At 40.5% G+C, this 12,069-nt stretch overlaps 1 protein-coding gene across 1 annotated transcript; it reads right to left on the reverse strand.

The window, feature by feature from the left end:
* Positions 1 to 8,646: 8,646 nt before the first annotated feature.
* On the reverse strand, positions 8,647 to 9,168 carry LOC145064180 (uncharacterized). Its single transcript, XM_079011680.1, has one exon. The coding sequence runs from the start codon at positions 9,166 to 9,168 to the stop codon at positions 8,647 to 8,649; it is 522 nt and encodes a 173-aa protein (XP_078867806.1).
* Between the last annotated feature and the right edge of the window lie 2,901 nt (positions 9,169 to 12,069).

Consider the following 12,069-nt stretch of genomic DNA (forward strand, 5'->3'; position numbering starts at 1 on the left):
GTGGGACCGAACCTTTAATCTTGATTGCTTTTGCTCTCGGAACCGAACCTTTGTTTTCGGTTGTTATTCCTTTTAGAACCGAACCTGTCCCTTCGGTTGTAACTACTTTCTTGCGTCCTCATAGTACTTTTCTCCGACTTGGAATTTTTGTCATTATAAGATAAATGGGCATTTTGAGGTAGCCAAAACTGTTTGGGTTCTACGAGATTCTTCTTGTATCTCAGATTCCTTTGCTGCTTCTGATCCTTTACCTGCTTCGGCTATCTGTGGATGTTGGCTTTTTGCTTTTGCTTTTTGTTAGCCGGTTCACTTTGAACTGATGATGTTTCGCTTGAAGGAGTGACTTTTTCTACAGGAACATCTTTTGTACCAACTGTACTTGGTATGTCGAAGTTATCAGGCTTGTTTAGCGGCTCCGACACATATCTGCCTTTGGTTTTCCAGGAAGTCCGTTCTGACAGACCCACAGTTTCGTCTGCATTATCTATAGGAGCAGACCAGAAGAACTCATCACAACCATCAACATTATCTTCATTTACAATGGCTGTGAGTTCGGCTGTCTGATGTTCGGTTACTCCTGTGACCTTATACACCTGATTTGGAGTCGTCCTTACCTTTTGGTATACAACAACTTTTTCTTCAAGGATCGAGGACTTTTGTTGGGACAGACGAGCAAACTCCATAGAATTTTCTGAAATAAGATTTTTGTGGTTTTCGGGTTCGCTCTTGACAAACTCAGAACAGTCAACTTCATCCTCTACAAAAATTTCACTCATATCATCATCCTCATTAAGCTCAGATGCATTTTCAACATCAATTTTATTTTCTGAGCTCAAGTTGGCATTCAATGAGTCAAACTTTTGTATGGTTTCGGTCCTTAGTTTCAATTTATCATTTTCATCCAAAAGATTTTTCAGCATGTCCTTATGGTCCTTGGACTTTATGAGACCATACATATAAGTCGGATTTACATCCTCAGACGAAACTACACTTTCGCAATTATATGCTTCAGCGTCAATTTCATCTTCCTTAAACTCAAGGAAGGGCAAAATCATGCGATGAATTTTCTGTCCTATTTCACAGTTAAGATGAAGTTGAGTGATGTTAGAATAAAGACGCTTAACAATCAAACAAAACATATTTCTTTGTTTCAAAAGTTTTAAATTGTCTCTTTGTAAATAAATGTTTTCGTCTTTGGATTTGATCAACTCCGACTCCTTCAGCTCTATCCACATCCTCTGTTTCTCACTCTTTGAAGACACCCTGCTTATTTGGTCAGTTAGGTTAGAATTGGTGACCCGTGTTTGAGTTAAACTGCTGTCTAGATGAGAGATTCTTGAATTTACATTTTTTTAATTCTTTTTCATATGAATTTTGTGGTACTTTGAATGAAACAAAAATGGATTGTACCTTCTTGATTAATTCATCAAGCTCATTAAACTGCACGCTGAGAGGTTTTGCTGTGAAGCACAAGTCCTCTCGCTCCTTCGTGTCTTCATTCCCACCGTCTGTGTTGTATCCCCTCATTTGAGATATATCTGATACCATCAAACACTTTCCACCGCTTCCTTCACCTTTCGCAACGTAAGCCTTTCCATGAGATGGCTTTCTGACTTCATCATCCTCAGAGTCGGTTGACCAGACCTCCACGCCACCGAACTCATCATCCGCTGCCGAACCCTGCACAATTAAAGCATTCATTGAAGGGTTAGCAGTAGCTTTCTTTCTCTTGATATCTTCCAGCTTTTTCATCAACACAACTTCTTCATCTTTTTCTTCATCCTTTTCTGCCATTCTCTTTAGGACACAGTCTTTGGCATAGTGGTTCTTTCCTCCACAGTAGTAGCAGTTCACACCTGAATCTCCTTCAGCTTTCGGCTCTTTCTTTGGTTCTTCTGCCTTCGGTTCCTCCCTCACTTTTTCAGAACTATAGCTTCCCTGCCAATTTCTGTTCTTATTGGTAGGAAACCTTTTCTTAATAAACCTCTTTGGATTTGACACCATCATTGCATAATCTTCAGAGGTAAGGTCATAGTCTTCTAAGTTAAGATCTTCATCTTCTACCACACTTTTGCTTTTAGACAGAAGGGCCAAGGAACCCAAGCTTGAAACCACATTTTTCTCCTGCAAGACAATCTTTTCTTGGGATTTCAAAATCCCTACCAGTTTAGCCAATGAATATGATTTGAATTGCTCATGAGCTTTAACAGTGGACACAACCGCTCTCCACTCAGATCTAAGACCATTCAAAAACGTAACTTTTTGTTCAATCAACTTCCTTTCAATATCGTGTTTAATCATCTTACTGAGAAGATGATTGAAGCGATCGAATGTCTGAGTAACAGTTTCCTCGGGATTCTGCTTAAATTCGCCAAACTCAGATAAAAGTAAGGTCTGAATGGAATGCTCCAGATCTTCGTCTGTGGAATATAACTCTCGCAGCCTATCCCATATTTCTTTGGCAGTGCTGCATGAACTTACTAGCCTGAAAGTATTCGATTGAAGAGCGAATCTGATTAGTCTCAATGCTTTAATATTGCACTGAAACTTATCCTTTTCGTTTTGAGCAATATCTTTTACGTCCTTCAACAGATCATTATACTCTTTCTGAGTTTTAATGATTTTAGACGTTGCTGAATGAGCGAATGGTCCAGACATGATTGCTTTTCCAAATAAGACATCCATTGTCTTCAAATCCAATGACATAATATTCAAAGTGATGTGCCCAGACTTCGTAATCCTGGGTGTAAAGGATGGGAATCTTCGTCGTTGATCCAATGCTGTTAGAGATGTTTATGGGATTTGATTGTGACTCGTCCATGCTTGATCGTATAACCTGTTTGAAAGATCAGACTTGTAATATATACGATTAGGGCAAAACAAATAAATGTTGAGTTACGTCAATTATGGGATGACGGCTCAATAAATATTAGTTAATGCGGAATAACCCTAATCGCAACCTTTTCCACAGAAAAGATGTGTATGAATTACACAGCCTCCTGCTCTGATACCAAATGATAAGTTGTTAATTAACTTGATGATCGATTAGATCTTCTTAACAGGTAATGCGATGAAGTAAAAACAATAAATAACACAAGTATAGATCAAGATGTGTCGAATGATTAGACCAAACAATCCTCAGTAGAGCTCGACTAAGAACTTCCGCTGTAGAGGATTCTAGGGTTACAAGAATGATAATAATAAACTTGCTGAATAATAACTCTCTGATCGTTCTATTCTATTATTTCTTTCTAGGAGCATGCAAGCACCTATATATAAACTAAACCCTACTAAACTCACGGATGGACAGGCCCATACCGGAGATACATAATGGACTAGCTAACGAGCCCAATAGACGCAATACATAACACAAAACACGACCCAACACTAACCTTTTCCCCTGATCCATACTCACAGATCTAAACTACCTGATCCATACTCATGGATCTAAAACTAACCTCCTGATCTGATCCATACTCCCGGATCAATAATTGTACCTAATCCATACTCCAAGATTAGGGACAATTAACTATACCTAAATCCTAATCTGATCCATACTCCCGGATCAATAATTGTACCCAATCCATACTCCCGGACTAGGGACAATTAACTTAGTCTTAATCCATACTCCCGGACTAATAACAAGTTTTATCTCTTTACCTGATCCATACTCTCGGATCTAAAACTAACCTCTTGGTCTAATCCATACTCACGGATCTAAAACTAGCCTCTTGATCTGATCCCTACTCATGGATCTCATCTACCCATGTACTACCCAACATATTTGTAACTACAAAATACATATACAGTTTAACTCATTGAAACCTATATAGTTCATCCATTCCACCAACATCTCAAATAAACAACAATATATAAACACATAGCACGTATTTCATAGCAAATACTTCATGGTTATGTGTTAGAAGAAAGTAATTATACACTCACACCAAACATATACTTAAGACATTGAAACAATACTTGTATTAAAATCGTGTTATGAAAGGGACTATACACTCACTTGATCAGAAGATGATCAGACAACACTACGGCTTGTAGAAGTAGTATTCTTTGGTAGATCTGGAAGATCTTCACACAATTTGGCTTCTCGCGGGCAGAGCTTTGGCTCGGGAATTGCACTTCTCGGGATCTTCGGGGCTTTGGGACTTGCTTCGGGTCTCGGGGATGATACTGGGGCTTGGGGGGTTAAAATGGGGCTTAGAGAGAGTATTTGGAGTGGGAGAGATGAGAAGGAACAACCAAAATCGGTTGAACCTCGATTTCTATTTATAGGGTGAATTTTCTGGGTTCACCTCGCGAGTTTCTAATATTCACCTTGTGAGCTAGGCTCACCTCGTGAGCTACATATGCTCACCTCGTTTGCTCGATACGCCATGGCCACTTGCCTTGGAAGGCGCCCATCATCTGTTCACCTCGTGAGCCACTAATGCTCACCTCGTGAACTACATATGTTCACCTCGTGAGCTCTGACACAGCCTTGGGGTTCATGCCCCAAACTTCAGAAATTCATAACTTTTTCATACGAGCTCCGTTTTCGACTCCGTTGGCTAATTTTTGCTTTATCTTTAATATATTATAAATATATTATTTTTAGTAGGCCGGGATAGGAAAACTCCGTTATAAATTCATAACTTCTTCAGCCGACGTCCGTTTTTGTCTGTCTTTTTACCGCTGCACTACCATTGACGAGATCTTCGATTCTCGTTTAGATTGTTTCGGCTAAAAACCGCTCGATCTCAAAGTCGAACTTCGGGCTGCATACTGCTAAGCTGAAACTTAGAAAAATCATAACTTCCTCATACGAAATCAGATTTGGGCGTTCTTTTCATGCACGCTCTCGGTTTAACGTATTCTACGACTTTCATTTAGATCACTAAGGCCAAATATCACACTAACGTAAATTCACTATTTACGTCATGCTGTGTCGTGTCAGTTCTGTCGCGAAACTTCGACAAGTCATAACTTCTTCGTTATAACTCGGATTTCGACATTCTTTATATGCACGAAAACCTTGTGACATATACTACAACTTAGTTAAGATCAATCCTTATAAAAAATATTCCATCAAGAATTCATTTTTGATGCTTATCGTCTCTAAATTGACTAGCCTGGATCTACGGGCATTACAACCGCTGTTGATGTCCTCATCTTCATCTCCAGATGACCAAACCTGATGATCTATCTTTTCCTACATTTGTTTTGCAGTCTTTGGCAAAATGATTCTCTTTGTTGCACTTGTGACATATCACAACATCACTTTTGTCTTCTGAAGGAGTACAAGAGTCACTGATTTGAATGGACTTCGGTACTTCTTTGTTTTGAGTATTTTGAGACTGCGGTGGAGGGTGAGGGTGAGGGTTTTTAGTGAAAATAGAGTGATTGTTTTGGAGGTTGTGGTTGAAAGGTGGTTTTTTGTATTGTTGGTTCTTACAGAATGAAGGAGGTAGTAATCTATTGAAAGGAAGGCAATATAGTAAATGGATGATCGAAAGTGATTTAGTTATTGGTAGTAAGAACTGGGATTGTACCTGATATATGGAAGCACTTATGGGTAGGATGCCCATTGAGGTTGTGGCAATGTTGGATGATGCGCAGACATGTTTTCAGTCTCCTTGGAAGAGGAGGAGGATAGTGGTTCTAGATTGGAGATTTGGATACAGGAAGGTGAGAGAGCAGGTTAACAGACTCGGGAGTAGTCTGGACAGGTGTTGTGGACTGTATAAGGATATTACAGTCGGAGGTCAAGGACCTAGAGATCGTGATAGGGAGGTGTTAGTGGGCTACACTATGTTGTGTCGAACCGAAGGGTTCGAGGGTGACGCAAGGACAAGGTCCTTGGTTCCGAGTATGGTTGTAGGTTTGAGTTATGTATGTGGAGGTATTCCAATCTGGGGTATTCAATCCTAGGGATGACTGGAACCGTTATAGGCGTGCCTGGTATTCCAGCCCGAGGCTGATTGGGCCAGGTACAAGTGGTTACGCGAGATGATTGGTTGATAGGTTATGGGAGCTGAAGGATGCAGTATCCTGTCAGCGCGTAAGGTATAGAATCAGAGGGGAAATCAGGGTTTGTTCCAGGTTGCAAGTTATCAGGTTTATCACCAATCTTGGGCGAAGGAAGAGGGATTAGTGTCTTAATAGAGCTCAGTGGGTGTTTGTGGTATCTAGCGTTCGCAGGGCGCGAAGGTGTGTTCCTGATTTGAAGGGATGGTATCATCGGGTGATATGTGGTTAATATGTGGTGCTATGGAGTTGAAAGGCTGATGTTTGGCTTTGAATAGTGGCAAGGATGCCACATGATAATAAGCCATTTTAAGAGAGATGTTGAAGTAGGGTTTGTAAGAGCATGAGTTGATTGAGAAATCAGAGTCTGTAGTGCAAGGGGTTTGTTCTAAAGCGTATACTGCAGTAGGCTTCGAGGACGAAGCCTAATTTGAGTGGGGGAGAGTTGTAACACCCAAAATTCCAGAGGTGCTGTTGAAGGACTTAAAGTGTAAATCAAGGAAAGGGACTCGACGAGTAGGCATGCTTACTCACCGAGTCGGAACGGGATTTGTCGCGGGTTTAAGTGGCCAACTGGCCGAGTCGGCAGCTTGGACTCGACGAGTTGGTGCTGAATAGAGAAAACCCTAATCCTGGGGGTTGTGCCCTATAAAAAGCACACTATAACCCACCCTCAGCCACTTTGCTACCCTTTTAAGATCTAGAAACCCTAGAATCGAGTGAGCCACCGTTAATAGAGAGAATAGAGCTTTGGAGGAGAAAATCTTGGAAAGGGGCTTGAAGATCGAGAGGCTTGCTGCAAAGGAGTGGTGTAGATACGGTATCTACTTCAGTTGGAGCATATATTGGAGGTAATAATCTGTTGCTTGGGCTCTTTTGTATCTAGATCTATTATCATTTGAGATTTGGGGCATTTATGGTATGATTGAGAACTATTTCGAGTTAGAGGCTTAGATCTGAGGTTGCTACTTCAGATCTAGGTTTGTGATGGTCCAAAATGTCATAAAGCTTCTGTCTAAGAGTTATTGGTGAATCCCCTTTGTCTTAAACCCAAGCCCTAGGGTGTTTTGGGCCTATATCTTCTAGGTTTCACATAAAGTTTGCCACTTTATGTGAAGGTTAGACTGTAGAAGAGTGGATATGTGGATTGGAGCCCCTGCATGGCTCGAAAAGCCACTGTATGGATTGAGAACTGGAGAGACTTGACGAGTCACATGGGTGTACTCGACGAGTTGTATGAACATGTGCATAGACTCGACGAGTTGGAAGAACAACTCGACGAGTCTGTTGAAGATTGCCTTGGACTCGGCGAGTCTATTCTTGGACTCGGCGAGTCTGGTCACAGAAGCCAACCTCTTTTGGTTAAAGCTTTGGATTAGTGAGTCGGTTAGCAACTCAGTGAGTTGGAAAGGATGGAATTTTGAGATCATTGGACTCGACGAATCTTGGGGCGGCTCGGCGAGTTGAGTCGTGTTTTGGGAGTTTTTGAGTATAGGAACTCGACGGGTTGACTCAGCGAGTAGAATCAACTAGGAAGGTTGACTTTGACCGAGGACTTTGACTTTGACCAAGAGTTGACCAGTTTGACTCCCAAGGGTATTTTGGTAATTTTGGTATTTTTGGAATTGGTTCTTTGGTAGTGTTCTGTGGTGAAGTTCGTGTCAGTGGTCGGAGCAGCTTGGTCTTATCTCTTCAGTCGGCAATTGCAGGTGAGTTATCCTCAATATATCGACAAGGTCTATGGCACCAAGGCCGGCCCTTTATCGGATGGAAATCCGAGTATTGTTTGTTATGTTATTGATTTGCTAGATCTGCATCTTGGTATTTAGGATGGTGTTATGTTAGTGACCTGGTTAAGGTCGGTACCCGGTATACAGGGTAATGTTATGCTAGTAACCGGTTAGGTTGGAATCCTAGTTAGGATGTTGATATGCTATGTGATATGTTAAACTGTTTGTATGGTTAAGGATTTGTTATGTGATTAATTGTTTTATGTGCACATGGTTGTTTGACGGGGGATGGGTTAAGGTAGGTCCTGTTTTATGCTGTAGGCCAACATACCCAGGGCGGACCGGATATTCCGAAGGCCCAACAAGCGGTCTGGATAGGCTGAAGACCGCAAGAGGGTGGACCAGACGTGCCGAGGCTCGGAGAGTAGACCAGGCCGACTAAAGGCCCGGTATTGGCGGACCAGTCATACTGTAGACTCAGAGAGTGGACCAGGTGGATTGAAGGCCCGGTGCGGGCAGACCAATCACACTATAGACTCGATGTACATGGCTAGACTCGGAGGGTGGACGGGGTGGACTGAAGGCCCGGTGCGGGCGGACCAGTCACACAGTAGACCCGATGTGCATGGCTGTTCTATTTGTGATATATTATGAGTATGTTTATGTGTGTTTGGTATTTTGGGGGTAACTCACTAAGCTTTCGGGCTTACAGTTCAGTGTATTGTTTCATGTACTTCAGGAGATCGTGGCAAGGCGAAGGCGTGATCGTACCGCTCCTCATGTTTTATGATTTATGTAATATGGTTCTGGAGGATACTCTGATGTTTAATCTATTTTGAAAACAAGATGTATGAACTTAATGGTTTTTTAATGAAATCAAATGTTTTAAATTGGCTCAAATTTTGTGGGTGTGACACACTATCAGATTAAACCTCTTGAATGAATCTTCTAAGCTTTCTCCCACATGAGCTTTAAAGTTGTTAAACTCATTGAGTGCAGTAGTAAGCTTTTTATCTTGGGCTTGTTCAGTTCCTTCATACAGGTTCTTGAGGACATCCCATATATCTTTGGCTGATTTACAGTTTATGATGATATCAAAGTTGTCAGGAGCAACTCCACAAGAAATCTCATAAAAAGCAATAGCGTCACTCTCCATTTTTCTAAGATCGTCTTTGGTTGGACGATTCAAGGCTGGTTGACCTCCTCCTAGCCTAGTTGTGGCTCCATTGGCTTGTACTGGGGTAAGAACAGGAACATGAGGTCCTTCTTCAACAGACCTCCATATGTCTTTTCCAAGTCTTCTTAAGTATCTCTCCATTTGCTGGGACCCGTGATGGTATTCATTTGCCACAAGTATTGGTGCTCTGTTCGAACCACCAACACTGTTTGATACATTAAGAGATAATGCTTGTGCCATATTTCCTAGTTTTGAAAAGTTTTTTATTTTATTTTTAAGAATTGAGCTTTAGTGGTATAGAAATCCTTTTGAAGATCAAAGTTTTGTTTCAAAGAGCAATGTAACGCCCGTAGATCAGGGCTAGTCAATTTAGAGACGATAAGCGTCAAAAATAAATTTTTGATAAAAGATTATTTAGAATGAATAATCTTAACTAAGTTGTAGTATATGTTACAAGGATTTCGTACATATAAAGAACGCCGAGATCCGAGTTATAACGAAGAAGTTATGACCTGTCGAAGTTTCGCAACAGAACCGGCACGACACAGCACGACGTAAAAAGTGAATTTACGTTAGAGCGATATTTAGCCTTAGCAATCTAAATGAAAGTCGTAGAATATGTTAAATCGTGAGCGTGTATAAAAAGAACACCCAAATCTGACTTCGTATGAGGAAGTTATGATTTTTCGAAGTTTCGACTTAGCGGTATGCAGTCCGAATACTCGATTTGAGACCGAGCGGTTTTTAGCCGAAACAATATAAATAAGAATCGAAGATCTCATTAATTGTAGTAAAATGATAAAAAACATAGGCGGAAACGGACGTCGGATGAAGAAGTTATGATTTTATAACGGAGTTTTCCTGTCCCGGCCTACTAAAAATAAATAATAAAAATAAAGTCAAAATTAGCCGACGGAGTCTAAATGAAAGTTGTAGAGCGTAGTCTCACCTACGCGGGGATATAAAGAACGTCGAAAACGGAGTTCGTATGAGGAAGATATGAATTTTTGAAGTTTATTAAATATTTTCGATATTTAATTTAATTATAAATTAACCGATATTATCCATGGGGGGAGTCAGCGATCTGATCCACATTACACCCTGCGTAATGTAAAGTTACGCCCAGCGTAAATGGGTTTCCTGCCCCCTATAAAAGGGTGTCGAGGGCAACCAACTTCTTTGCTCATTTCTTCCCTTTATCTCGCATTTTTGCATCGTTTTTCGTGCAAGAATTATCTCGAAGCCCCGGTATCATTCCCGAGCCCCGAAGCAAGTCCCGAGGCCCTGAAGATCCCGAGAAGTGAAATTCCCGAGCCGAAGCTCTGCCCGCAAGGAGTCCGGTTTTTGTGAAGATCTTCCAGATCTATCGAAGAATACTACTTCTACAAGCCGTAGTGCTGTCCGATCGTCTTCTGATCAAGTGAGTGTATAGTTACTTTCTTCTAACACATAAATATAAATTATTAGCTATGAAATACGTGCTATGTGTTATATATTATTTTTCTATTTGAGATGGGTTTGGAATTGATGTTTTTATACGGGTGTTAAATGATTTAAATTGTGCTTGTATTTATATCTACAAAAATGTTGGGTAGAACATGGGTAGATGGAATACTTGGTGACAATGCGACTTCGTGCCTATTAAGTAAAGCCTTGGTGACGATGCAACTTCGTGCCTATTAAGTAAAGCCTTGGTGACGATGCGACTTCGTGCCTATTAAGTAAAGCCTTGGTGACGATGAGACTTAGTGCCTATTAAGTAAAGCCTTGGTGACGATGCGACTTCGTGCCTATTAAGTAAAGCCTTGGTGACGATGCGACTTCATGCCTATTAAGTAAAGCCTTGGTGACAATGTGACTTCGTGCCTATTAAGTAAAGCCTTGGTGACGATGAGACTTCGTGCCTATTAAGTAAAGCCTTGGCGACGATGCGACTTCGTGCCTATTAAGTAAAGCCTTGGTGACGATGCGACTTCGTGCCTATTAAGTAAAGCCTTGGTGACGATGAGACTTCGTGCCTATTGAGTAAGCTTTGGTGACGATGCGACTTCGTGCCTATTTGACAAACCTTGGTGACGATGTGACTTCGTGCCTGTTGTATAAACCGTGGTAGAAAATAGACCTTGTGCCAATTCCTTAGGTAAATCCTTAGGAATGAATGAATGAAGGATAGCGGATTCTTAGGGTAAACCCTTGAGAAAATAAAGGAGATATGGGGATGGGTATTTAGGTTGATTCTTTGATAATTGAATATAATAAATGTATTATTGTGGGTTGAAAACCCTATATGCTCACCAGGCTCCCAAGCCTGACCCACTCAGTTTTCTTTACATTACAGGTGATGGCACAAGAGTATAAGTTGGTGGACTTGACGAGAGATTTTGGATTATAGATCAGTAGTTATAAATAACTGTTGTAAGGTTTATTTTATATTGTTTATGCTTTTGGTCTGTATCGAACATGACATCCCGAGGTTTTATTATTTAATGAAAATACATTCTCTTTGAGAAACGTTTTGATAAATTTTATCATATTTATTTTGGGAACAAATTCCGCAACTCTTTTAATCAAAAGATTACTCTGATTTTATAAAAACAAAGCATAAACAAATCGGTCTTTTCTGGCCGTGAAATTGGGGATGTCACAAGCAACCACTTTGGCTCTGATACCAATTGTTGAGAGAAAACTTGAGACACACTTGAACAAACGTTGGAACAAGTATAGTTGCGGAATAGTTTATATCAAAGGATCTAAAAATCTCAACAATAATAGTAAGTTAGAGTTAGATAATTAGTCAGTTAGGTGCGGAAATGTAAAGGAAATATAAAAGACAGCAAGTATTATATCAAGTATACACTTAAGTTGATTCTTAACAAGGAATGCATTCAAACGAAGTTAGTAAGTGAGATCAAACTTAGTGAATAAGTCACTAGTGACTTGCTCCGAAGAGAGATGATGTTCAGTTGTCTTAAGATGAACTTTGAAGATAAGAAAGAGATGTGAGAAATAACAAAAGGTATGAATTGCAAGATGTGGTGTGTTTTTTCTTTTTCAGTTGTTATAAATGAGAAAGAATGAGCTCTATTTATAGAGACTCACAGATTACATTAGTCCTATCTGTTAAGAGTAGTCATGCAAGGC

This window comes from Lactuca serriola, chromosome 7 (genome assembly GCF_051521515.1).
Source record: "Lactuca serriola cultivar US96UC23 chromosome 7, Lser_US96UC23_V15, whole genome shotgun sequence".
Lineage (NCBI taxonomy): Eukaryota > Viridiplantae > Streptophyta > Magnoliopsida > Asterales > Asteraceae > Lactuca > Lactuca serriola.

Coding starts and splice junctions, on each gene's coding strand:
- LOC145064180 (XM_079011680.1), bottom strand. CDS start 9,168: ATGGCACAAGCATTATCTCTTAATGTATCAAACAGTGTTGGTGGTTCG.